The sequence below is a fragment of the Arvicanthis niloticus genome, chromosome 20 (genome assembly GCF_011762505.2).
Source record: "Arvicanthis niloticus isolate mArvNil1 chromosome 20, mArvNil1.pat.X, whole genome shotgun sequence".
In the NCBI taxonomy this organism is placed as follows: domain Eukaryota; kingdom Metazoa; phylum Chordata; class Mammalia; order Rodentia; family Muridae; genus Arvicanthis; species Arvicanthis niloticus.
Genome location: NC_047677.1, coordinates 47,894,394 through 47,919,332, shown reverse-complemented (window position 1 = coordinate 47,919,332; position 24,939 = coordinate 47,894,394). Strand labels below are relative to the sequence as shown.

At 54.7% G+C, this 24,939-nt stretch overlaps 1 protein-coding gene across 2 annotated transcripts; it reads right to left on the bottom strand.

The window, feature by feature from the left end:
• Positions 1-7,756: 7,756 nt before the first annotated feature.
• On the bottom strand, positions 7,757-22,336 carry Lemd2 (LEM domain nuclear envelope protein 2). Of its 2 annotated transcripts, none has more exons than XM_034524394.2 (9): positions 21,554-22,336; positions 19,482-19,522; positions 17,252-17,327; positions 15,034-15,119; positions 14,229-14,308; positions 12,684-12,829; positions 11,835-11,936; positions 11,638-11,740; positions 7,757-8,966 (listed from the first exon to the last, which is right to left on the bottom strand). In XM_034524394.2, the coding sequence occupies exons 1-9, from the start codon at positions 22,284-22,286 to the stop codon at positions 8,816-8,818; spliced, it is 1,518 nt and encodes a 505-aa protein (XP_034380285.1). In that variant the 5' UTR covers positions 22,287-22,336; the 3' UTR covers positions 7,757-8,815. The 2 variants fall into 2 exon arrangements, with proteins under 2 accessions (XP_034380285.1, XP_034380286.1); XM_034524395.2 differs by having other exon boundaries at positions 15,043-15,119; positions 21,554-22,335.
• Between the last annotated feature and the right edge of the window lie 2,603 nt (positions 22,337-24,939).

Sequence of the window (24,939 nt, the reverse complement as noted above, 5' to 3'; positions counted from 1 at the left end):
TCACTTTGAAGTACAGTGTGGCCTGAGACTCACTATGAGTCCCGGGCTGGCTTCGAACTCATGCCCCTCTGCTTAGCCTCCTGAGTGTTGAGAGTACAGTGTTTCTCCATAACCAGCTTACTCAAATTTTTTTTTCTTATCCAATGTGAGGTTGTCACTGACAATGTTCCCATTCTACAGACAGGAAATATGTCACCCGAGGCCACGTAATTAGGAAGCCAGAAGAGTCACAGGGTCTGGGATAGAGATCAGAGTCCCTGACCCTGCCACCTGTGCTGGGGACAGCGTGCCATAACATCACACTGGCCACGTCCCTATAGGCTGGGTCTCCCCTCCCACCAGGACCTGGAGCTCTGTATATGCACAACTCCGCCTCACTGCTCCAGTGCCTTCCTCCTCTCCTTCAGGAGGCCTGGGGGCCGGGGGAGGGGGGGGGGCAGCCATCCCATGGACCAGGGGCTGCCACTCCTTCTGGTCTTATAAAGGGAAGACGGGTGGGGTGCGGGGAGCACAGAGACATGCTGGCAATGAAGGTGGATCCAAGCGGTCCCCTGGTCAGCTTTGGCCAGGACACAAACCTCCACTCAGAGGCTGGCACAGCCCAGGGAAATGACTTTTTCCTATTGAGCTATTGCCTGCCTTGCCCAGTGGACCCCTGGTTCTTCAGGGTCCCAGCAGGGATGAGAAGAGTATACTGTAGCCAGAGAGAGAGAGCCTTTCACCTCTTTCTGAGAGCTGCTGGGTTCCCCCTCTCTGCTGGGTGCAAATAAATAAAACAAAATAAACACGTTTGTCCTGGTTAAGTTCCATCCTGTTAGATGTACCCCATCGCTCCAGCCTGTCAACTCCACTTTAGATCCCAGCTCTATAATCTGGTGTATTGGCCACCCCCACCCCCAACCCACTCTGTGGCATCTGCAAATTTGATAAAGTATGTTTGTCTTCAAGGAAGCCCTCCTCCCTCCGGAAGCAGAGGCCTGCACATAGGCCTGGTTGTACACGCATGTGCGCACACACACAAACACACACACTGTGCATACTTCCCTTCTGCCAGCATATGAGCTTGTGCACACACACATACACACACACACACATGCTCACACTTCCTTCTTGCCAACATAGGCCTGTACATACACACACGCATGAATGTACATACACACACATGTACATCACACACACACACACTCACACACACACACACTCACCCTTCCCTCTTGCCAGCTGGGCTCATCTTTCTTATTCAGTTACCATCAAGAATCCATCAGGGATGCAGGGTGCCTGCTCCCATGGAGGGTGGACCCTTAGGAATTGTGCACACATATGGGCCTGTGGGGCATGGGATATTTAATGCCAGAGCTGGCTGTCTTTACAGCCTGTGACCTGCTATGTCCTGCTGTCTAAACTTGGGACCAAGCTGACCAGCCACCCTAATGTCTTAGCTTTTCTGGGACTGCACGTATCCACACCCATGCCCACGACTAGGTAGGTTTGCGGCTGTGGCAGTGGCTACTTCAGCAGAGCTGCGTAGGTGAGGTAGCCTCCCCGCCTGCAGGGGATGCTGGCCTGCCTTGGTGGTAATTATACTGGAGTGACTAGCCTGGGAAGCTCCAGCTGCAGCCCTCACTACAGAGCTCACTGGACACCACCATGGCTCTGCAGAAGAAAAAAGAAAAAAGAATGTTCTGTAGAGGGCAGAGATGGTATCAGATCTCCAGGGGCTGAGGTTTTAGTTGTGTGTATGTATCTGTGTGGATCTGCGCACATGAGTGTGAGTACTCATGGAAGCCAGCAGGTGGCACTGTGTTCCCCTGGCGCTGGAGTTACAGGTGGTTGTGAGCTGCCTGATGTAGGTCCTAGGAACTGAACTCAGGTCCTCTGCAAGAGCAGTATGAGTTGTTCACCAACCATTAAGCCATCTATTTCAGCTGGACAGACCTGCTTGGTTCCTCCATTCTGCAGCCTCCCAACACCGCATGTTGGCAGGTACCTTTATCTCGGCTCAGGTATATTTGAATTGGGGCTTTTTTTTTTTTTTTTTTTTTTTTTTTTTTCCTCCTTTCAAGAAGACTGGCAATATTACCCGCACAGTCAGCATGAGCTAGCTGGAGCTGTTGTAACAAACAAGCCTGGGTACACACTGGCTGGGACAAGGCGGCTTCTGCAAACATTGCTACCTGTGGGACACTCTGTGTCATCAACACTCTGAGACTCAGACAAAGGCATAGGCACAACTTCAGCTGAAGCAAAGATGCAAGAGCTTGTGTATGAGGTGTTAAGGTGTCACTTGTTACTTCCAGTCATATGTCATAGTATATTATATAGCTGAGTCTAATTCACAGGGAGAGGGGCATCCTGATCTCTTGTGCCAGGATTTTGACAGAAGCCCTCAAGTTCACTCTGTGTGCCGACTCTTCCTGTCCCTTCCTGACACCTAATTTCCCGCAGCTCACAGCCCCTCGGAACGCTCATCCTCTGAGTCCCTGAACAGGATGACCCCCAGCCCCATGCAGGGCTTTGCTCTGCCCATGTCTAACATGTGCTTCTGCTGGTCACATCACTTCATCCTTACCTTTAGAAATCTCCCCTTCTTCCCCCAAATTTGTGATTTGGATGGGACGCCAGACACATGTACCACGACCCCCCAGACAGGGAAGGCCTTAGGCCTGGTACCCATACTGGGCTGCTCCAGAAGTGGATCCCCAGTTCACCCAGGACAGCCTGACACTGCCTGTCTCTGATCTGTCTCCAGAGGTGTTGTGCATGTGAGAAGTTCCTGGAGACCTAACTCATACCCAGGCTCTGAGACTACCCTGTCCCTGGACTAGCCACCCTACCTCAGAGCTAATCCAGGCACCCAAGTGTGGCTTTATCTGAGTTATGGGACCTATGCATCACGTGCCTACCCATCCCCTGGAAACATGGTGGCTAAGAGGGAAGACTCTCTGGAATCCTTTCCCCAACAGGACAGGTGTACAGAGAGTTAGCGAGTCCCGAGGAAGGCTTGTTCCTGAGCTCACTGTGCGTTTCTAGGCCGTTTCTCTGGCCCGACACTCTAATGTGGTCACTGTAGAAATTACCAAGGGAAGTACATGAATGGGGATCTTGCAAGATGGGGGGGGGGGTGTCATGTACTACCACTGCCATACAGGGGAATTCAGCTTGTCCATTTCCCAAAAAGGAATATTCCAGCCAGGCTTGTTGACCATGACCATCCCTCACCCCCATTGGAATGGTGGAGACAGTAAAGAGATCCCAGGCTGAGTATGCAGCCCATTCCCAACACCTGTTGTATACAGTGGTGCCTCTAACTGCACATGGCTGCAGGGAAGAGCTGGAGGATGCAGGCCAAGGAAGATGAGAGGAGGAGGCTCCAGCTGTGCAGCTATGGGAGAGGCCTCATCCCTGCTGGGGGAAGGTTTTCTGGTGCAGTCTGCAGGGTAGGACCACCCACACCCTTGCAAATAACCCCTTGCCTATGCTCTACAGGGAAGTAAAATAAGCGAGTTGGTTCCTCTGTTAGTCAGGTTCTCTAGAGTAACAGAAGTTATAGGATGAACCTCTCTGTATAAAGGGGATTTATTAGGATGGCTTACAGGCTGTGGTCCAGCTAACCCAACAATGGCTGTCTATGAATGGAAGGGTCAAGAACCCAGTAGTTGCTCGGTCCACGAGGCTGGATGTCTCAGCCAGTCTTCAGTAGACACTGGAATCCCGAAGAAGTAGGCTCTAAGGCCGGCGAGAGCATGGACCTGCTAACAAGGTGAGAGCCAGCAGAAAGGGCAAAGGCTTCCTTCTTCTGTGTTCTTACTTAGGCTTCTAGCAGGAGGTGTGGCCCAGGTTAGAGGCGTGTCTTCCCACCTCAAAGATCTGGATTAGAAGTGAATCGTTCCCACTTCAAATTAAGCAAAGATACCTGGCAGGTGTGCCCCATTTGGGGGTTTAAAGTTAGTTTCAGATGTAGTCAAGTTGACAACCAAGAATACCCATCACTTTGGTGGAATCCTGCCTTGGTTTGTCATTGGGACCTTAGGAGAAGGAGTGGCTGTTTCTTAAATCTGCTGGGAAGACATTTTAGCCTAGTCTTGCAAGATAAATGCTTTTCTTTTCTTTTTTTTTTTTTTTTCTTTCTTTCTTTTTTTTTTTTTTTTTTTGAAACAATGTCTCATACAGTCCAGGTAGACCTCAAACTCCTCGCTAGTCAAGGCTGACCTTGAACTTCTGATCCTCCTCTCTGGACAGGCCTGCAGTGCCATGACTGGTCACAGTGGTGCTGGGGCTGTGACAGATTTGCCTGTGCTCAGGCATGCGTTCTACCAACCGCCAACTGCGCTACATCCCCAGTGATCTTCAATTACTTCAAATTGAAATATTGTAACAAAAACAGGCCCGGAGGGGCTTAAGATGGAACCAGTCATCTCCAGGTGGCTCCATTCCCAGCCCAGCCTTCAGGGTTGGCTCACCTGTTCACACTGGCACACTCCTGCATGTCGGCTGCGACTAGGTGGGACAGGTGGTGAATCTCGGCCTTTATCTCTGTCCTAGAAGGTCAGTGATGTCTTTCTACAGGGCTCAGGCTCACAAAAGACACAAAGGCTCTTGAGGTCTTAGCTGGAGACCAGTCAGTGTCCTTCTGGTCATATCACACTGATTAAAGCAGTCACAGGGAATCTCAGCGCCCAGGTTCAAGGCAGAGGGACGAGTTTCCATCACAGAAGAGTAGGAGTGGCCAAGAATAAGGTCAGGTCTTCAGTGGCCAGCACCCTGAGTGTCATGGGCGCTTCCAAGACAGCCATGGAACTCACCGTGCCTCCTCCACTTGGGATGAGGAGATGGGGTTGGCAAAGGGTGGAGAGTCAGCCCCACAAAGGGGCTCAGAGGAGCATAGTAGGCCCATCGCCAAGGCTGCCGGCTCCTGGGCGGGACTCCCTCGCCAGGCTGGCTCCAGTGCCAGCTCTGTTTGCACATGCTAGTATTTGCAATCAGAAAGTTCAGCGGTCTTTCCAGTGTGCTTAAATTAGTCCCCATGAAAACCAAATCATTTCATTTACGGAGAAGGGCTTAATTGCCAGGGGAAGGAGGCAAAGGGAATTCTGTTGCCTGTTTTCATTGAAGAAAATTACCGTATTTTCCCCTGTCTCCTTAGACAGAAGCAGTCCAGAAGCCCGGCTGTTGTCACCAGTGAAGCATCTCCCGTTCTGTGTGTCATTCTGCATGTTCAGTACCTCTCTTCTTACCGGAGACTGGGATTGCTCATCTTCCCAGCCTGGGCAACCTGGCCTGGGGCACTCAGTGGGCAGTGCTCTCCTGATGTCCAACGGCTGCTCATGCTATGCACGCTGTGAGGTGTGGGCCCTACCCACGTTTCCCTTAAAACACAGCGACACACCTGCTCCTGACCTCGGACCACCCTGCTGGGTCTTGCAGGCAGTAGACATTTTCGCCTTGGGATGGCAGGATGGACCAACCCTCAGGAACAGTACCTCCGCCAGGCAGTGGGTAGTGCTAGGCTCTCAGCAGGTAAGAGGAAGGGACTTAATCCCTCAGGTTAGAAAGGAAAACAGAAAACAAAATTAAGTCAGTCTGAACAGAAACTGAAGGATTAAGATCTCAGAGGCTCGGAGCACAGCTTTTCTTCTGGGATGGAGGTTTTTGTTTATTGACTGAATATTTATAGTGTACCAGACGTGGGCACACTTCAGGGGAAAGGATCAAAGACACACATGGCCATGAGAAGCTGAGACTGGTGCAGTGGTAGCCAGATGACACTAAGTGAAATTTGTAGCAAGCCAGGGGTTGGAGAGACGGCTCAGAGGCTAAGAGCACTGACTGCTCCTGCAGAGGACCTGGGTTCAAGTCCTGGTCCCCAGGCGGTGCAGTTCATCACCACCTGTACCCATATTCACAAACAAATGCCCACACAATTAAACCCATTAAAAATATGTAGCAAGGCAGGTTTACAGCAGAGGGAAAGGAGGGGTAAACCCAGCATGGGGTATAGGTGTAATCTCGGACAGGAAAGGTGAGAAGGATAGGGAAGGTGAGAAGAAGCAGGCTTGAAGGAGGGGAGTGACCCCACGGGGGTCTAGGGGACACAGAGCAGGTGAGTAGTGACTGCAGAGACCCACAGGTAGTGTTGGGGAGAGACCGATCTCTCCCCCCCTTGCACAAAGAGGCTGCTCAGGGTCTCCAGCCAGGCACAGCAGGGCAGGGCTGTCCTGTGGATGCTGGCCCCATGCCTCCCTCATCTGGGCAAACATGTGCAGAATAGCACCATGTCCATCCAGCTATCTGCCTCGGCCATCCCTCGTGTGTCCTAGGGACTCTCTTCTGGGGACACAGTTGAAGAAGCTGCCCGGTGTCCCAAGAACTTTCTGGGACAATTGGGTGATATATTTGTTCTCCTGTCCCTTCTGTCTGAGAGAGGAAGGATAATAGATTTGAGTCTACTTGTGGACCTCAGCGCGGGGATTTTTTGAGCTCAAAGTCAACGGTGCATTAATTAAGAAGAACAGCTGCTACCCAAGTCGTAGGATAAATCAGTGACGGATGGCTGTGTTTACCTTCGTCATGAGTGGAGGAGCCCCTTGGAAGGTAGCTCAGAGCTCCTGGGTGCGTGTTCACGCTGAGATCTGTGGGGTACAGTTTCCCTCACCTTCCTGATGCTGCTTTAGTGGCACACATGGAACCCAGGAGACAGAGCAGGAGAACCGTCCAGGGCTATGGCTATGGCTTAGCTGGTAGGCCGCTGGCCCAATGTGCACAAAGCCCTCCAACCAATCCCCAGAACAGCATAAACCCAGCATGGCAGTGCACACGTGTCATCCCAGCACTTGGGAGGTGGAGGAGGAAGGTAGGAAGCTCAAGGCCAGCCTGGGCTACTAGAGAGCCTGTCTCAGAAAGAAAACGGGGAACCCCCCCCCAAAAACAACAACAACCAAAAGTCCTCCTAGGTCACAGGCTTGTTACAGGGATGCCCCCAGCCCCTCCTCTGACAAACCCTATGGCCCTATGCTGACCTCAGAACGCTAAAAGCTAGCGCGTCTGCAAGGCTGCCAGCTGCTCTGAGTGGCGGGCTCTCGGCCTTTCGTTGCTTCCTGTTGCCCTGGCTTCGGCTCTCCTTCCCAGGCACAAGGCCATGGGTTAGTTTTCCCACTTCAGACAAAACATGCCAAAGGAAAACCACAGAGACAGAAGAGGCACACAGAGGCTGGTTTCTTCCTGAGTTGTTCGCTGGGCCCCGCTACAGCTCACCCACCAGGTGTGTGTAGCAGGGGCCTGACAAGCTCATGGCCACACAGATGCAGCCAGGAAGGAGGCCAAGAATTGGCTGTGACCACGGTACATAGCTAGGCTACCTTGTTTCTGGGTCACTAGCCTTCAGGACCCTGCAAACAGGTTAACGCCTATAGTTTGTTCCATGGTTTTCTGGAAGCAACCCCAACTCTGCCCACCAGCCCAACACCAATGGCTGGCCCCAGAGACAGGAACCATGCCTCCTTCAAGGGTTTTACCAGATCCATTCAGCTTCCCTTGACTCTTCTACTCAGAAGCCCTGGGAGCCTTGGGACTGGGGGCTGCAGGCAGGCCAACATGGGACTGGGGCTCTTGGCCCATGGTGTTGAGTCCACACGGCCACCCAGCAGCTCACGTGGCTCTAAGCGGCTTACCTGAAGCCCACTGCCAGGGCAGCCTGGCCCGCCCCAGCCCTTGTTCCTCACCACTGCTTTGGGGAGACAGAGGAAGCACCACAAACAAAACCATTCAATAAATATTTTATTTTCTAACAGTTCCACCCCCAATACAAAAGCCGTCTTCTAGCTGGAGCCTGGTCATGAGAACAGGCCTTGCCGTGGGCACCTGCTCAGCCCCTGGTCCTGCTGACCACCAAGACACAAGGCAATGCACATATTGCTAAATGGAGACTGTACTTTATTAAGAAACAGAGAACAGCAACAGGTCCAAAAGAGGGCGTCTGTGTCTTCTGGAGGCAGCTGCGCTTCACCTCCAGGGGCTAGCCTCCTGCTGCTGTGGGTGAGGCCCGCTGGACTTGCTGGAGAGTCGCCCCTCAGCTAATGAGGGCCCCCCACTGGGTGTTTTTGGAGCAGGTCCTAATGGCCCACACTGCTCCGTGTGGCCTGCAGAGGGCAGTGTGCAGCCACAATGCTGCACCTACCTGTTCGTTCTGGCTAAGCAGCCAGGAGGCCTGCTCCAGTGAGGAGGCTGGGGAAGAGTCAGAGCTCCGCCCCGGCTCAGGCTGCGCTGCTGACCTGTGAGAAGCCCTGAGGCATAGGCAGCTGTGGCTGGACCCTCAGTGCCTCCCAGATCCCAGCCGCCTCTGTTCTGTCCCCTACAGCGGCTTCTAAGTTCTAACATCTTCCCCTTCTGGACACGGAGGCCCAGGCAGGAGTGGGATGGCGTCCCTCCCATCACCCTTAGGCTCTCTGGAAACGGTACAGAGGCACAGGACCTGGCACGCTCCTCCCCAGGGCCCTGCTGCCCCAGCCCACCACCCGACCCACCTCCCAAGCGACGGGCTTCAGGATCACTGGCTGCTGTCGAGCTGTGTGCAGGACCTCCAAGGTTCCAACCACTGCCCGTCTTTCTATCCAGGGAAAACAAGCCATTCTCCCTTTTCTGTCAGTCATACTGACACAGAGGAGGGGCTCACCTGGTCTCCTGGCTACCCTAAGTAAGTTCCCCATGTCCCAAAACTGAGACCAGGAGGGCGATCAAGGCAGGTGTGAGTGAGCACCGAAGGTCTGTGTCCTTGCCCCAGCTGGGTGGCCGGGCCAGGCTGGCTGGAAGAGGCCCCGTCCTATCGCTCTGAGTCAGAGAAAGAGGAAGGCTTAGTCCATCTCCACACCAGCATGTCCTCCCCGGCTACTCGGTGGGACTCAGTCTGGATCCGAGATTCATTGGAGGCCAGGAATTCCACCGCGCGGTCCCACACTCGCTTCATGCGCCGCCTGAAAGGAGAAGGCAGGACTCAGAAGGAGTCAGGCTGCCGTCACACAGAGAGGGCGCCTCCAAGCCCTGCCGCACATCCACAAGTAGCATGTTGTTAGGCACCAACACGGCTGTAGGACAAAGTGGGGAACTGGGGATTTCCTCACCTCCTGTGCTCACAGGCCTTAGTGCGTGAAGCTAAGGGGCTGGTGATGGTGGGAACCTGGACCACGTGGGGACTGTGCTTAGCTCAGATGCAGCCCCTGTAGCACAGGAGGCCATGCTGGTGTGACGTAGACTGAGGAAGATGGGAAAGCGTCCCCACATGGTCCGGAAATCTTTCTGTTGGGAAGGGGACCCACAGCACAGTGACTGGTCCCGGCTGGCTTCCTGCTCACCGGAGTCACTTGTCCCTGTCCTGAAATGCTCTCATTAGCCAACAAGCTATGGACTCAGAGGGCCTGGAGGAGATGCCAACGGAAGGCCCAGTCCTAAGGAGACAGGAGGGCCTGACCCGCCAGTGGCTCCAATCAACTCCCTGCCAGCTCTTATCTTCCCTGAGCTCCAGTGTGCCCTTAGCTGGGGGCTCAGGAGATGGTCAGAAGCTAGTGGGTTGGGCTCAGATCCACCATAGGTCAGCTCTGCACAGCTGTACCCAGCCTGTGAGGTCTAGGTGACATGGCTGCAGTCAGGGTGCCAGGCTAGCTCTGGCTTGTGTTCTGATGGGGAAATGTGTGTCGCTATCAGGCAAGTCAGAGGGCCAACAGCACTGTCCAGTACTCGTGTGCCTGGAACGGGCATGCCAAACTTCAAGCCACCTCCTCAGCACCTGTCCCCTGTCCCTGGGGACCTGCTACTGCCCCGTGTCACATGGTTTCCTATGCTTCTTTCTCCTGCTCTAATGTTCCACCAGGGTGTGGACTCTGGGTCTCCACTTCCGCGGCACACACTGAGTGATCAGCAAACCCCTGCAGAAGTTGTTGGAGCAGTGTGGCGTAAGTACTGTGCCATACAGCACAGCCTTCTGCAGTGCAAGCCCACTGTACGAGCACGAGGCTCACACAGGGCAGCCCTCTGCAGTGCAAGCCCACTGTACGAGCACGAGGCTCACACAGGGCAGCCTTCTGCAGTGCAAGCCCACTGTACGAGGACGAGGCTCACACAGGGCAGCCCTCTGCAGTGCAAGCCCACTGTACGAGCACGAGGCTCACACAGGGCAGCCCTCTGCAGTGCAAGCCCACTGTACGAGCACGAGGCTCACACAGGGCAGCCTTCTGCAGTGCAAGCCCACTGTACGAGGACAAGGCTCACACAGGGCAGCCCTCTGCAGTGCAAGCCCACTGTACGAGGACGAGGCTCACACAGGGCAGCCCTCTGCAGTGCAAGCCCACTGTACGAGGACGAGGCTCACACAGGGCAGCCCTCTGCAGTGCAAGCCCACTGTACGAGGACGAGGCTCACATAAGCTGGCTACACAGCTCGCGGCAGGGCCAGAATGAGGCAGTAGTCAGGGTTCAGCAAATGGCTTCCCCTGGGAGATGGAAAGCTGATCGCTCAGAGAAACAGTGACCCCCTGTGGGCAGGGACTTCCTACCTGCAGCCTGTGGGGAGATGGAACCCAGCAGCTGACAAATGCATGCATGTTGCTGAAGAGCAGCCAAGACTTTTGTTCCCAGGAAAACTGCTACTAGTGACACGGTGTCAGCTGAAAATGACCCAGGAGCAGGGCATAGAGACCCCAGCACTCAGGAAGCTACCTCACAAGGCCTGTCAGTTCAAGGCCTACCTGGGCTACAAAATAAGGTTCTGTTTCAATGAAACAAAACGCCGGGCAGTGGTAGTGCACGCCTTTAATCCCAGCACTTGGGAGGCAGAGGCAGGCGGATTTCTGAGTTTGAGGCCAGCCTGGTCTACAGAGTGAGTTCCAGGACAGCCAGGGCTACAAAGAGAAACCCTGTCTCGAGAAAAAAAAACAAAAACAAAAACAAAAAAACCCAAAAAACAACAAAACAAAACAAATCAATGAAACAAAACAAACAAAAACCCAGACCTGCAAACACTCTCCTCTGATTCCCTGGGGCAACTACACAGAATGCTACCACAGCAGTCTGAGTAAGTCCCCTTACTTCCCAGTCCCTGGGCTTCCTCACCTATACATGGGCCCTCCACTGTTCTGACACCAGGGAGGAGCCTGCTGGATGCCCCATCCCCACTGCCCAGGGTATGACTTCAGGGTCATGGTTGCAAAGTCTAAAAAGCTCCCTGTCTGTGACTGACTCAAGAAAACTGATGCTGGTCCATGGTCAACAGTGTTCCCAAAGGCTGCTGGGAGGTTTTCTCTTGCTTGGGAGACAGAGCCTGGAAGCCCACTTCTCTGTTAGAGGTGACCAGCAAGCTGACAGCTTCCAAGAGGAGGAAGCTGGCTGTCCCAGGTGCCGAGCGTGGGACCTGACTCATGGGAACAAGAGACTGTCTGCAGCTGACACCGCTGAGGGGACTGGGTCTCAAATTGGCACAGTCTGTAGAGGACTGCTGCTGGCCTGGGCCTCCTACCTGGCTCTTCTGCCATAAAACCAAGCCAGCAGCAGGGGGCAGGCAGTCATTCACAGGAGGCGGCTGCTGATGCTACGGTCTGAGCTCTCTCCCATGGGTCCCAGTGGTCGCCCCAGCCACCCCAGCAGCAGGACTCACCTGCTCTGTGGGGGGATTAGACTGTCGCGCACGTGGAGGATGCCCACGTATGGGTAGCGCTCCATGTCCTGTTCCCAGTCCACATAGTGGTCCTGAACCACATCTGGAGAGAGAGTGAAGCAGTGAGCAGCAGCTTGGTGGCTCTGGGCACCTCCCGCTGAGGGACACCTGGGGGGGGGACGGTGGGGGACACGCACCTATAATCTTCTTCACCATCTCATACATGGCCTGTTCTTCCTCTTCCAGCTTCCGCCATCGGTACTTCAGGAGGATCAGCAGGCCCCACAGGAAGGCCAGGCCTGGAACAGAAGGGACACCATCCCCTACTGAGCATGAGTCTGCCTCACCTCAGGGGTCCCAGGTAGCAAACCCCAGTCCATCTCAACCTCACACCATCTTCTCCCTCATGGGCTGGAGCCTACGCTGCAGACCTACAGACATGCCACTTGTGTGCATGCAGAGACCCTGACAGCTCGCCATGGGGACGCATGCACAGAACACCCCATAATCTGTTCCAGGCGATCGTGAAGGCTACCATTTCCATGCTCCAGCCTTTTCCTTTTAAGAGACACCTCAGAATGCTGCTGCTGGAGAGAGACAAGCCAGGCTCTCCTTCCCTCCCCCACTCTGCACCCCCCCCCACACCCCCTTTATCTATCTCTGCAGATGTTTGCAGCTTTCTGGAGTAAAATTAGGCCAAGGTCCCACAGCACCTCCTGAGTGGAGCTGGTCTGTGCACCGGGACCATGACTGGGCCAAGGGAGGCAGTGAAGACTTCCACAGAGCCCACGAGTCTCGGGAAGGCTGACAGGCTCCTGCCCCATCCAAGGACATACATATCCACTTATAATATAGATCCAGCCACCAAGCCTAAGGGTAAAGACAGCCCAGGGCAGAGGCCAGCCTGTTATCTCCAGTTTTGTGAACCAGCCTCCAGGTGCACAGGGTTAGGTGGCTCCTTCAGTGTCTCTGACTGATGAAGGGACAGGGCGCACGGTAGACAGGGTGCACGGTGGCCAGGGAGCACGGTGGCCGGGAGGACTTACACCAAAAGAAGATGAGCACGTGGGTGACTGCGGTGAGCAGGGCACGGCTGAGGCGGCAGCCGACGCCCATCCGGGGCCGGGCGGACTCTAGGCAGACCACTTTGTCCACCGTGGTCACCAGCTCAGATGGGTCTTCCCCTTTCAGCCTGAAACAAGACATGGGCTGTAAACATTCTGCAGTGTGAGCCTACTCCCAGCAGCAGGCGAGGGCACAGGAGGGGAGGTTTCCACTGCTCACGGAGCAGCCCACTGTCCTGGCTGTGCTCCTGCTTGCAATTTCCCACACTGACTACTTAGAAAGAAGGAAGCTTTAAAGATGGCAGCAAGATTGAGCCCTGCCGCTGAAGTGGCATCCCCCTCTGCCGGTCTTTGACAGCCTCTCTCAGCATGCACAAGATTAAGCTGTAAATTGGATCCCACCTCCCAGCATAGAGAAATGGAAGTGTTTATTGAAGCCCTGTTTTGTGAGAGCGAGAGCGTGCAGCAAAACTGAAGACAGAACCCGGGAGGCCGCGTCTCTCTTCCATGAGAAGCAGGCACAAACCCTGTTTAAGTGTAAAGATCAGGGCGTACCCACGAGGTCCACGGCAACTGGGAAACACCAGGTGGCGAGAGGCCAGACCCCTGCCCACCATGTGTCCAGCTGAGTGGCCAGTAAGGAAGGAGCTGCAGGCACAGGAACGCCAGAGGGTGCGGACCACTCTCTCTGGACTCAATGGCTGCTCTGTGGTGCCCATTCCATGCTCCCGGCTTCAGCCCTGGCTCTCTGAGCTTGCTCACACCCTCCCAGCTGCCTGCCCAGGAGGAAAAGGCAAGTGTTATCACTCTCTCCCATGTTGGCAGCTTCAGTGAGTGCCGTGGAGGAGAAAATCCGTGTTCCCCTCTGCCTTTCCCAATGCAGGAAAATCACTGAGCCGCTCTGGGCCGCTGTTTCTAAGCCATCGGATCACCATCGTGCCACGCATCCAGTTACCGAGCTTTAGGCCGAGCTGCCCAAGGGCCGCGCTGGACGCACTGGAGTGGAATTAGTAATTTGGGTGGATTAGAGAGGAAGAGAACAAAACCCCAGAGTGTGTGTTAATATCAGGAGCTGGAACCGGAACACAGACTCTAACAGGAGCAATGGAAGGGACTGTGTGGCTCCGCCCCTTCTGCAAGGCTGCTTCGCACACCCCCGACCCCCAAGAGGGTTGCTATTTGTGCGAGTATGGTTTGCCAGCAATGGAAACTCAGGGAACTGCCAGGTCAGAAAAGAACACAGCATTTCCTGAGTCCTCTCCAGACTGAATGAAGACAATGACGGGAGGACTCCATCTACACAGGACAAGCTGCAGCCCAGGAAAGAGCCCAGGACATCTCTGTCCCCAGCAGGACATGAGCAGGAGTTAGCAGGCCTCGGCCAGCAGGCTCAGACCCCCAACACCCGGACTGGGCAGTGCTGCTCCCCAGTGTGCAGCCACATGTGCCCACCCCTGCTGTCAGTGAGGAGTCAGCACACAGGGTGAGGACCATGGCAGCCCAGCCTCGGGACAGCGCCACACTCACCAGATGCCCACGTCCTTGTTGCTGCTCAGGATCCAGGCCAGCGCGGCCTTAAATCTCGTAGAGGGACTGCTGGTCACATTCTGTGGGGTGGAAGATGGGGTGAGCTCTGCCTGGGGGCTGCTGCCAGGACATCATTGAGTCTTGAAAGCCTTCTCTTGTGTCTCCCACACACCCCACGCACAGCAAACAGGCAGGGAGGGCAGCTGGGGTGAGGACAGCTAGGAGGACCAAGTGAAGCACAGCAGCAAAGCAATGCATGTCTGAGGCTGCGGCCGGCCCCGGCCCCCCCCATACCTTGGCTTCCTCACCTGAAGGGATATGAAACTAAACTACATATCCCTTCAGGTCCTAGCCAGCCCTGAAGCGACACGATTCTACCACGGAGAGCCACAAGGAAAGGCAAACGGAAGCTGAGGACCCAAAGAGAGTCCACAGGGGACAGAAGACGGGGGCAGGGAGGGTGTGCCTCCCATGGCCTGGGTAAGCAGGCAAGTGGACAGAGAGGGGTAGCCCTGATGACCCTTGAGGTTCCCTGAAGAAGGGGCTGCCTGCTATGCCTGCTGAGCTGGTGAGGGACCAGATGCCTGCCCACACTCAGCAGGGCCAGTTCTGGGGCACAGTCCCCTCCACAGTAGTCCAACACTCCTCTAAATTTAAAAGAAAGAAACCCAAAAGGCAGAAAGCAAACACAAAATAAAAGGGAGGGGAGAAAAGGCCTGCAGGAAAGGCTCGGGCGATCGATCGATAGGCAGCAGCAGCGTGCCGGAAGCGGCCGTGTGCCGGGGAGGGTGAGCCTGCAGCCTACCCTACTCACAGCTATGTACTCCTGAGCCTCCAGAACAGGGATGCATTTGCTTTTTAGCTTCTCCGGATTGCCACACTCAAAATTACCTAGGAGGGGAAAAGACACACTCAACACAGAGAAGAGGTGAAAAATTACTCAGAAATGACCTAAAAATACAGTGAGAATCAAGTCATCAGCTCTAATCAGGAGCGTGTGGCCCAGCAGCACCAGCTTCTGGGGCATCTTCCCTCTGCAGCAAGATCAAAAGCCACTTAGCTCGGATCGATTCCAGATCATTAAAACCTGACCCAAAGCAGCGCAGCGATTTGCATTAGATGACGGAGAAGCTGCCCAACGCCAAAGCCTGTTTGTGGCTGATCCCTAGAAGGCTCAGACAGAGAGCTGCAGAAGGCACCAGGATGGCACTATAAATACACACGGCCTGGGAAAAAGAAAGGCAGGAGGCCAGCTACCAAAGACACTCTGATCTGGACACATGCTGGAACCTAGAAGCCAGGCGATGGTTAGAGGGATCCTGGGGAGAAGTGACCAGAAGGACGGGGTGATGAGGCACCTGTGGGTAAGCTGACAGGCCAGGGCAGCTCCTCGAAGTACTCTGGGAGGTTTGTCCCGAAACCCATAGCAGACCTAAGGCCTACCATAGCTGCTGGCCCCTCACAGGACTTCCTGCCAAGCCCTAGAGGGACAGCACAGGATGGGGCACATACCAGGTGTCAGCTCTGCCCCGGGGCTCAGCCTGGCCAGGTATGTGTTTATGTGTGCACTGGGCAGAGAGGGCCAGCTTTTGGCTTGCCCTCCTCCTACTCAACACTGTTCTTGGCTAAGCGTTCTCTAAGGCCAGGGCAGCTTCTCTGCACTCCTGCCATACCTGGACTAGCCTTGCCTGGCACGGTACCTCGATGGCCTTCTCACCAGTTTCTTCTGTCCCCTTTCCACCCCAGAGCTTTGTCAATGAGGCTTAGAGATGCCTCTGCTGCAATGTCGCAGCACTGCTCAGCTGCTGGTGGCCGCCTTCTGGCTCGCAGCCCCACGTCACTCCCTAGTGCTGCCTGCTGCTGGGGCAGGCTCCTGTCACCTGGCACCCATACCTCCTAACATGGCTCCCTCCCTCCTGCCTGCCCCTCCCTGCGTGCACACACCCAGGCAGGCCTGTCCTAGCAGAGTACTGTCCTGACTAGTCCGGTTATGCCCTGTGCCTCCTGCAGCATGTGGCTCACTGTCCTCTGTGGCCACTCTTTGTGGGCTCTTTTCTCTCCCACCCTTTTCCAGCCCTTTCCTTCCAATCGTTCAAACCCCTAACACTAGACAGGAGAGAAGGGGAGAGAGGAAAGACAACAGTATCATTAGACCAATTCCTGCTGCGTAGGAGCGTGGAGCTTCTAGGGCCAAGTTTGAACTCTGCCCTCGGGATAGCTAATTTCTTCTTCTTTGCAGACAACTACTTAACAAACCACAGCCAACTGCAACCAACCGCCCAGCCCTCCTCTCTGGGCCCTAGCATTTATCTACCTCTGAAAAGGACCCAGAATTCCAAACCATCTGCCACTGGCAAAACCACACTCCTGGCAGAGCACCAGGCAAATCAAACCAGGGTCAGCAGCTGCGGACGACCTGACGCAGCCCATGTCCCACACCTGGTATTAAAACAAAAACATATCCCCATAATATTTCTGTTTTTCAAAGAGACCAAAATTCCCACCACAGTCCTAGGAGCCCACAAGCAGTCTGTGGGCAGGACCCTGGCAGTCACCTCCTACTCTCTAACAGGATAAAGGACCTGTGCTTCACAGTCCCTGTCAGCTGCAGTGAGACTTCAGCTCTCGCCTTAAAGGCAGCAGGTGCCAGGGCCTTTGATGGCATAAGCCAGGACCAACTCTGGAAGGCGGACAGAGGACAGCTACTCAGACCTAGTGAGGGGCAGAACACTTCCACCTGAGGCTGCCCACAAACCACCTGGGGCTTTCCTACAAACAAAGACAAGACCTGGGACCAGTGCCTCAGGTCCAAGGGATTCCCAAGGCCTGGGCCTTCCAACCAACACAAGGCCCCAAAGCATGATGGGACAGAATCCCATACCTGCCAAGAGACCCATGTTTGTGTAGACAAAGAGAAGAGTTTGAGAAGCAAGAGCCAGGCCTGTCCTAAAGCCCCACAGGGCTGGAAAGGCTGTGTCTGCGTGGCGGCTGAGCCGCCCTGGCCTGCCCGCCTGGCTACTCACCTGCCTGGACGGCCAGGAAGTTGTAGAGCTCATGCAACAGCTCCAGCAAGGCTGCCTTCTGCTTGGCCTGGCAGAACTGAAAGGCAGGGAGAGAAACTGGTCAACGGTCTGTCTGTCTGCAGCCAAACAGCCACGTCCACCTGCACAGCAAGGAACACCTACCTCTAAATGTGGGGACTTTTGTTTTTGAAGCAGTCTTATGTAGACCAGGCTAACCAAGAAACAGTTAAGGATGATCCTCAATTCTGCCCTGCCTGTCTCCACCCGCTGAGTGCCAGGATTACAGGCCTGTGCCACTATGCCTGCTATATGCAGTACTGGAAACAGAGCCCAGTGCCTCGTGCCCGCCAGGCAATCACTCTACTAACTAAGCCATGTACCCAGCCCCAACATCCTAGTTTTATATGGCAGAAACGCATCTGTAGACAGCTGGCAGGGAGAGAGGCGCTGAGCGATTGGCTCTGTGGAGAAGAGACAGTAGAGTAACACCAGGGCTTACAGAGGTCGAAGGGGACCACAGAGTGTCAGTGACTGTGGGTCTGAGGCCTACATGAGGAGGGGCTGCAGTGGCACTCCATGGAGCCCACATATCAACCTCTTGCACTGGCTGACACCAGCCTGAGAAACAGGACAGACGGTACCAGATGGGAAGATGGCCTGATTAAGACAACACACCCACTCCCAGCCTGTCCCCACATTCTCCAAAGCAGAGGGAGAAAGAAAAACCGAGAACCCTTGGCTGCAGAGAAGATTAAGAACACTTATCTGATACTTAAATGTGTATATGGATTTTGGGTGAACTAAGGCAACCCTAAGGAAACCCAGCAAGAGCCTCACTGGGAGGAGAAAGTCTGTCCCTGCCTGCGGGATCCTGGACCCACCTGTTACAAAGGCCGAGGCTGCTCAAGGGAGCCTGGATATGGCCCAGACTTTGCTGTCCTATCGCAGATGCAGGACTAGTTACATATCTAGAATGTTGAGGTCCAGGCCCAGGCCCCAGGCAGCTGATGGGTACGGCTTGCCAGCTCTGCAGACTCCAGCAGGGGCCTGCAGAGTATCTGTCTGAGGAGCTCACAGAAAGGCCAGGGGCAAGCAAGCTCCTCCTTTGGTTGGGGTCTCCCAGCTCTACAGACTGCAGAACCCTGAACTAGGACTAGGAACCTTGTCTAACTAAAGGGCAAACAGAGGACCATCCGAGGGGTTGTGTGGAAAGCTCTATTTTGCTTGTCTCTGCGTCTGTTCCTCTCTTGGCCGCCTGTTTCTGGAGCACACTGTCTGACCATCAGCCCAGTTTTATGATAGAAAGCAGATTAAACTTATTATGAGCCTGGTTTTGCAGAACAACTGGGAAGCAAAACTGCCTGGTGGATGAGAGCAATAAGGGATCGTCATAAAACACCGCAAACAGGACACGGCAGCAGCCAAGGAAATAAAATGGTGTCTGCAGCAGGCTGCCCTTCATTAACAAGGGGAACAGTCAATGTGGGGGGTGCCACTACTCAGCTAGCCCCTGGGCTGCAGAGGCCTGGCACCCACACTTAATAATTAGAGCACTAAGTCATGCCCTCTGGCAGCACACGCCTCCTCCTGGTAGGATTTATGACCTGAAAATTTACTGCCTCATATCTTCCTCAGAACTGGCTGCCCGGCTGCGCACTAATGCTGCTCACATGATTCGTGGGCAGAAGACCACTCATCTTCCCCAAACATTATTTGTGGGGAATGTGAGAGCTTCATAAAACAAATCGAACACGTTGGGTAAGAGGGCTAATTCCCTTTACCATGTGCTTCAGACTGGCCCCTGAAGTGTCAGATCAGGAATCGGAACTGTCAGAGAGATGGATCACACCAGAGAAAAGGCAAGTCTGGGAGTGTGGGCTCTCGGGGTCAAATGCCCACAGCCTTGATCCTCACCGCCAGCTGGACAGTGCTCACCCACCCCCACCTCCCTGGACTGACTGGGGCAGATCGAAGGCCTTGGATGCTCCCGCTAATGGGGGTGCTTCTGTAAGGAGCCCGGGGCTGGACCCAAGGAGCTCACCCTTCCATATTTCAAGTACCGCTGCGCTCCCAGAATTGGATCTGACACAAACATCACAGAACATGATGTGATTCTGGTACGTTCTGGGAAGCGCTCCCTGAAAATGATCCTCTCATGATCTGGGCAAGTTTATCTCTTGGCAGAGCTCTGAGTCCTCAAGAAGACTAATAGAAGGCAGATCAAACGTACCTCATCTGTTTTCCTCTCACAGTCCACCGGCAACAATTTCACTGAGACCGAGAAAAAAAAAGAGAAAGGTTAAAAGTAGGACTAGGTAACAGAGACCCCTCTCAAGCCCCAGGGGAAGCAGAACTTGGCGGACACAAAGGGAGAGCAGAAGAGCCTTGTCACAGTGGCCCATGTGCAGCGTAGGCTCTAAGACCCAAGGATTCCCTCATGCTGGGGCAGGACATTGGTAGTTGGGGCCTTGTTCGGGCTGCACGTGAACCAGCAGCCACAGATTCCTGGGTAACTTAACCTCTGTTTCTGCTCCTGTAAAATGGGATTGCATGGGCCTAATGGGACCACATACAGCTGTAACCCCAGTACTCAGGTTAGCCCAGGAGGACTACCACACGATTGAGGACAGCCTGGGGTACAGAGAGGAATGCTGTCTCTAGAAACCAGGGGCTGGAGAAGTAGCTAAGCTGCTCTTGCAGGAGGCCTGAGTTTGAATCCCAGCATCCACATGGTTGCTTACAACCAAGTGTAACTCCAGTTCTGGAGACTCCATTGCCCTCTCTGGCCTCCATGGGTACTGCATGCATGTGGTGCAGATACAGGTAGGCAAGTCACCCATACACATAAAACAAAAAACAACAACAAAAAAAAAAAAAACAAAAAAGAAAAAAAAACCCAAAATCCTAATGGCCTTTGTTGCTTAACTCAGGGAGTTAGGCTCAAACAAGACAACATACAAAAGTCTTAGGAGCTGCAAACGACATGTCAAGTAAGAATGAACGCTATCACGGGAGGGAACTCTTTGGAACCAGAAGTCTGTCTTAAGTCATCTTAAGCAGAGTGCAGCACCCAATGCTACGTGACATCCGGAGCGCTTACAGCACCAGTAAGGTCCGTTGACACTCACCTGTTAACCTCTAACAAACCCAGAAACTATTCTCAGGGTGGATAATGGCTCCAGAAGTGGAGGCAAGCCTTGGGCACCAGTGCCCACCCAGACACACATTCCTCACAAGACCTAGGACAGTGGCTAGGCTTTTCCTGTAATTCAGCTACTCCTAACTGTGGGAAGATGTGACCTGGTTCACAGCTGGCAACAGCATTAACCGCCAGCATGCTTTGGAAAGAAAACGAACTGTCATCTTATACCTAAATTTGTACCAACATGATCTGGGTCTGGTGACTCGTCTGTAATTCTGGCTTCGGGGGAAGGTAAGACAAGATCATAGGTTTGCAGTCATCCTGAGCTAGAGTGAGTTTGTGGTTAGCCTCGACAACTTAGGAAGACCCTACTTCAAAGTACTTTTCAAAAGGATAGCTCAGTGTAACACACTTGTCTAAGGTACGTGAGACGGACCCTAACTATAACCCCTTATGCCAGAGGGGGAGATTTTCATGAAAATGAAATGTTTTTCTTCTTCTTTTGTTATAACCAAGAGTCATAGGCAAAAATCCCTTCTGGGAGACAGCAGTCTTCAGTCATTCAGGAGGAACAGGAACGGTCTCCTGCACCCCTCAAGGGATGTGGAGTCACACAACTGTTGCCTGACTCACAGGCCCTCTCCCAGCACAGCCTGAGGGTGCTGCCATCCTCAGAAGCACCCCAGTAGTACCAGTTTAAGCTTTAAAAAAAAAAAAAATTCTCCCACACCCGTGCCACAGGCAGGGCCAGACTCCTTTTGACAAATGAAGGCCTGGTGGGTCCAGTTTTAGTGCTACTAAGCTGAGACCTCAAGCAGGCATCCCCAGATGACCAGGGGGAAGGTCTGGAGCCTCCAAGGGGGCTCTCAAGTGTGACTGAGGAAGAAGTGAGAAGGGAGGAGACAAGGGGGGTGGCTGTCTGTCAAGAGTGGGCGTGTAGCTTTCTCCCCAGAGGTCTTGCAAGAGCCTGTTCCCAGCAGTGGCTGAATGGGAGACTCTAGAAAGATGGGGAAACAGAAAACAGCAGAAAGTGGAGGCAGGAAGTGAAGGTGTGGAGGCGAGAAGCCGGTCGCGGCTCTCAAGGCGAGCCGGGGACTCGGTGGGCTGGGTGGGCGAGCACCCGTGCCCGGGACCCTCCCCTGCGCCGGCCCGGGACGTACTGTTGTCCTCCGCCTCCTGCGGCGCCGAGGGCTTGCCCATCTTCACCCAGAGGATGGCCAGGAAGACGAGCAGCAGCCCCAGGCTGGCCCAGAGCAGGAGGCGGGACAGGCAGCGCTCCAGCCGCCGGCCCGCCTCGGGCCGGGCCCGCACCGCGCCCGCAGAGCCCGTGCGCGAGCCCTTCAGGCCGGGGCGCGTGTCGGCGCCGAGGAGCGCGGAGTGCGGCCGCGCAGAGGCCGACGACGGGGCCCACCAATGGCGGGCCCGGCCCGCGGCGGCCCTGTCCGGCGTCCGCGCATCCTCGTCGTCCTCGGAGCTGCCCCGGACCGAGGCGCGACGCCGCAGCGGCCCGGGCCCGGCGTGGGTCGGGTAGGAGAGGCCCCGGCTTGCGGCCCAGGGAGAGGCGGAGGCCCCGGAGTTGCCGTAAGGCCCTGCGGCGTCGGAAGCCGCGCTCGGGGGCGGCGGGGACAACCAGGGCTCCGACCGCAGGGCGGCCGAGGCGGGCCGCGCGCGCAGCGGCGCTTCCTCGCGTAGCCGGGCCTCCTCCCGCTGACGCTCGGGGCCCCGCGGCCGGGCCTCGTCCCGCAGCCGCTCGTCGTCGCGCAGCCGGGCCTCGTCCCGCAGGCGGCGCAGCTTGTTGCGGTAGACGTTCCGAGTGGTGTCAGTGATGGGGCCTGGCTGGAAGCCCAGGGCCTGCAGCTCCCGCCGCAACTCCAGGTCCGACAGGCCGGCCATGGCCAGGACACCGCCCCCTCGCCCGCCCCCGGCGCGCACCGCACCCGGAACTGCTCCCGCCGGCAGCCGCGGCGGAGCGGGCGGGGCCGCGCGCCATGATGGGAAGGTCGAGCCTGGACGCCATCTTGGGAGGGGCGGGGCCTGAAGGGTATGTCCGCCATGATGCAAAATGTGTGTGTCGGCCTGGAGCCGCCATGTTGGTGAGGTCCAGAGGGTTGGTTTGGTTCCGTGTGTGTGTGTGTGTGTGTGTGTGTGTGTGTGTGTGTGTGTGTGTGTGTGTGTATCTGTGTGTGTGTGTGTGTGTGTGTGTGTGTTCATTTAGATCTAGCAGTGTTTATCCTAACGCAGCGCTAGCACGTGGTGGACATTCAATAAAATGTTGATTTACTTAATAGAGATCCGGCCCATTTGCCAGTCTCCGGATGGGCGTGGGGGCTGTGTGGGATTTGGGTGGTGGAGTAACCGCCAGGCATGCTCTCCCAGGCCTTAGGCTGCTTTAGGCCAGCTTCAGGCATGCACTTGGTCGACAACGAGACATCAAGAGTGTGCATCCTTGGGACTGGAGAGATGGCTCTGTGCTTCACAGCATTTGTAGGGGAGCTAGGTTTGGGCACCAGTGGCTGGTCACAGTCCTGAATAATTCCAGTTCCAGAGGATCTGATATACTTTCTCTTCTGGTCTCTGCTGGTACTGCATGAACCCGGTGCACATACATACATGTGGGTAAAACACCCATTCATAGAATAAAAAATATATGTATTTAAAGTGCAGCCCTGGGACAGATTGATCCTCGGTGGCCACAGGTGACCCAAAATATCCCTATGCCCTTAACTCCCATGGTGGATCACTGCACTCTGGACTCTTAGGGACAGATACCTATGCTCTAGGTTCCCGTGGGTGGATGAGCCTGGTAAGAGGAGGCTTTGTGGTACCTGGTAGAATTCCCATGGGAGATGGGATCCGGAGCCCCCTGTGTCCTGTAGTCTTATGGTGGAGGAGATGGTCTGCAGATTTCCAATCTGCAACCTTTCAGTGTGTGATAATTTCCAAATAACATTTCCAGCCGGTTTCCCATAACTCCATAGAGGGCTGCCATCAGGTTTAGAAGAAACCTTCAGGACAGGGCCTGGGACAGGCTGCTCCCTCAGCCAAATCTGTGCAGTGTTGGGAGCCTTGAGGGTGGGGGCAGTGATTTGGTTATGTGAGGGGTCAGAGGAAGTAGAAACAAACAGTTCACAGCCTCCCGCCCCCTCCCCCTTCCTGTTTCTCCCACATCCTTCATCACCTCCCTTTTCCTAGCACTATTGTGGCTCCAGGTAGAATTCATTCTCTTCCCAGCCCCCTCCTCGAAATCTCCCTGCAGCTCTACCCACCGCCCTCCCTGCCTCCCCAAAGACCCCGGGCCGTGCTCCTCTGTCAGAGTTTCATCGCTTTGTCGCTTGTTAAACCCCAGGAGTATTCAGTGCCGGCCACACAGCTGGGAAAATTACAGCCTCAGCTCCGCCGGGCTTCTGTCGTTAGCTTCCCGGTTTCCCCGACTTAGCTGCTCCCATGTGGTGTGATTTCTCTCACCAAGTGTTGTTTTCCTTTTCTCTGCCTGTGTTTGCACGGAGTGCCACAGATTTGATATAGTGATTGCCTAACACATATACCACATAATAGTATTTTATTTCTTTCCGAAGCCCTGTTTGCATGACAAATGAGTTGGTAACATTTGAGCAGCTCCTTACAGCAGCTCAATAGCCGAAGTACAAGCCTCCCAGCATCTGGTACTGGCCGAGTGCAATCTAAGAGCGCCCGAAACAGATGCTCAAAGTGAACATTGTGCTGTCTCACAGACGGGCGTCCATTTCATCACAGTGGATCTGAGGGTGCTTGGAAATCACGGAGAGTTCCATGGCCACCTCCAGTGGTGGTACACCATGAAGGCGTCCTCTCTACCCTCTCTCGCACACACAAGGGCCAAATGGCCAGAGCAAGCTGCATTGGCCTCCCTCTAGTCTAGAACTCAGTGTTAGCCTTTAGCCACCTTGGCTTGCCTTTGGCTCATGGGTGGCTTCTGGCTTTGTCTTCTGGGTCTTGTGGTCCTAGGCATAATGTACCAGCAGGCCCCCCAGCCCCGGCCACTTCCACAGGATCTGGCCCTTGGTTCCCCTTCTCTGCCCCTCGAAAAGAGCCTTGGGGGTGCCCCTGCTTCTCTGAGTCCTCATTTTCTCAGTTCCCAGCCCTGTTTGTTCATTCTGGGGTTTAGATCACTCTGGTTCTCCATGGTTCTCCATCCCCAGGACTCTTACCCGGTCTGGTAGAATAACATCCCCTGAAGGAGCTCTGCCCCTTGTCCGGTCAGAGCCCTCCCAAAGGATCTGCCCGGCATGGAGGGTGTATGTAACAAAACAGAAGTAGCTCAGGGTCACTGACTGCTAGCTACCTCTGCTTTCTCATTACTCTCTCTGTGTGTGTGTGTGTGTGTGTTTGTGTGTGTGTATTAAGTGTGTGGTATGCATGTAAGTGCATAAGAGTATATTGTGTAAGTATGGAACAGTGTGCCCGTATGTGTCTGTGTAGTGTGTATTGTGTAACGGTGTGGTGTGTGTGTAAGGTGCATGGCCCTTGCTATGACCAGTTTTCTTGATTTATTAAAGGGAGAGCGGAA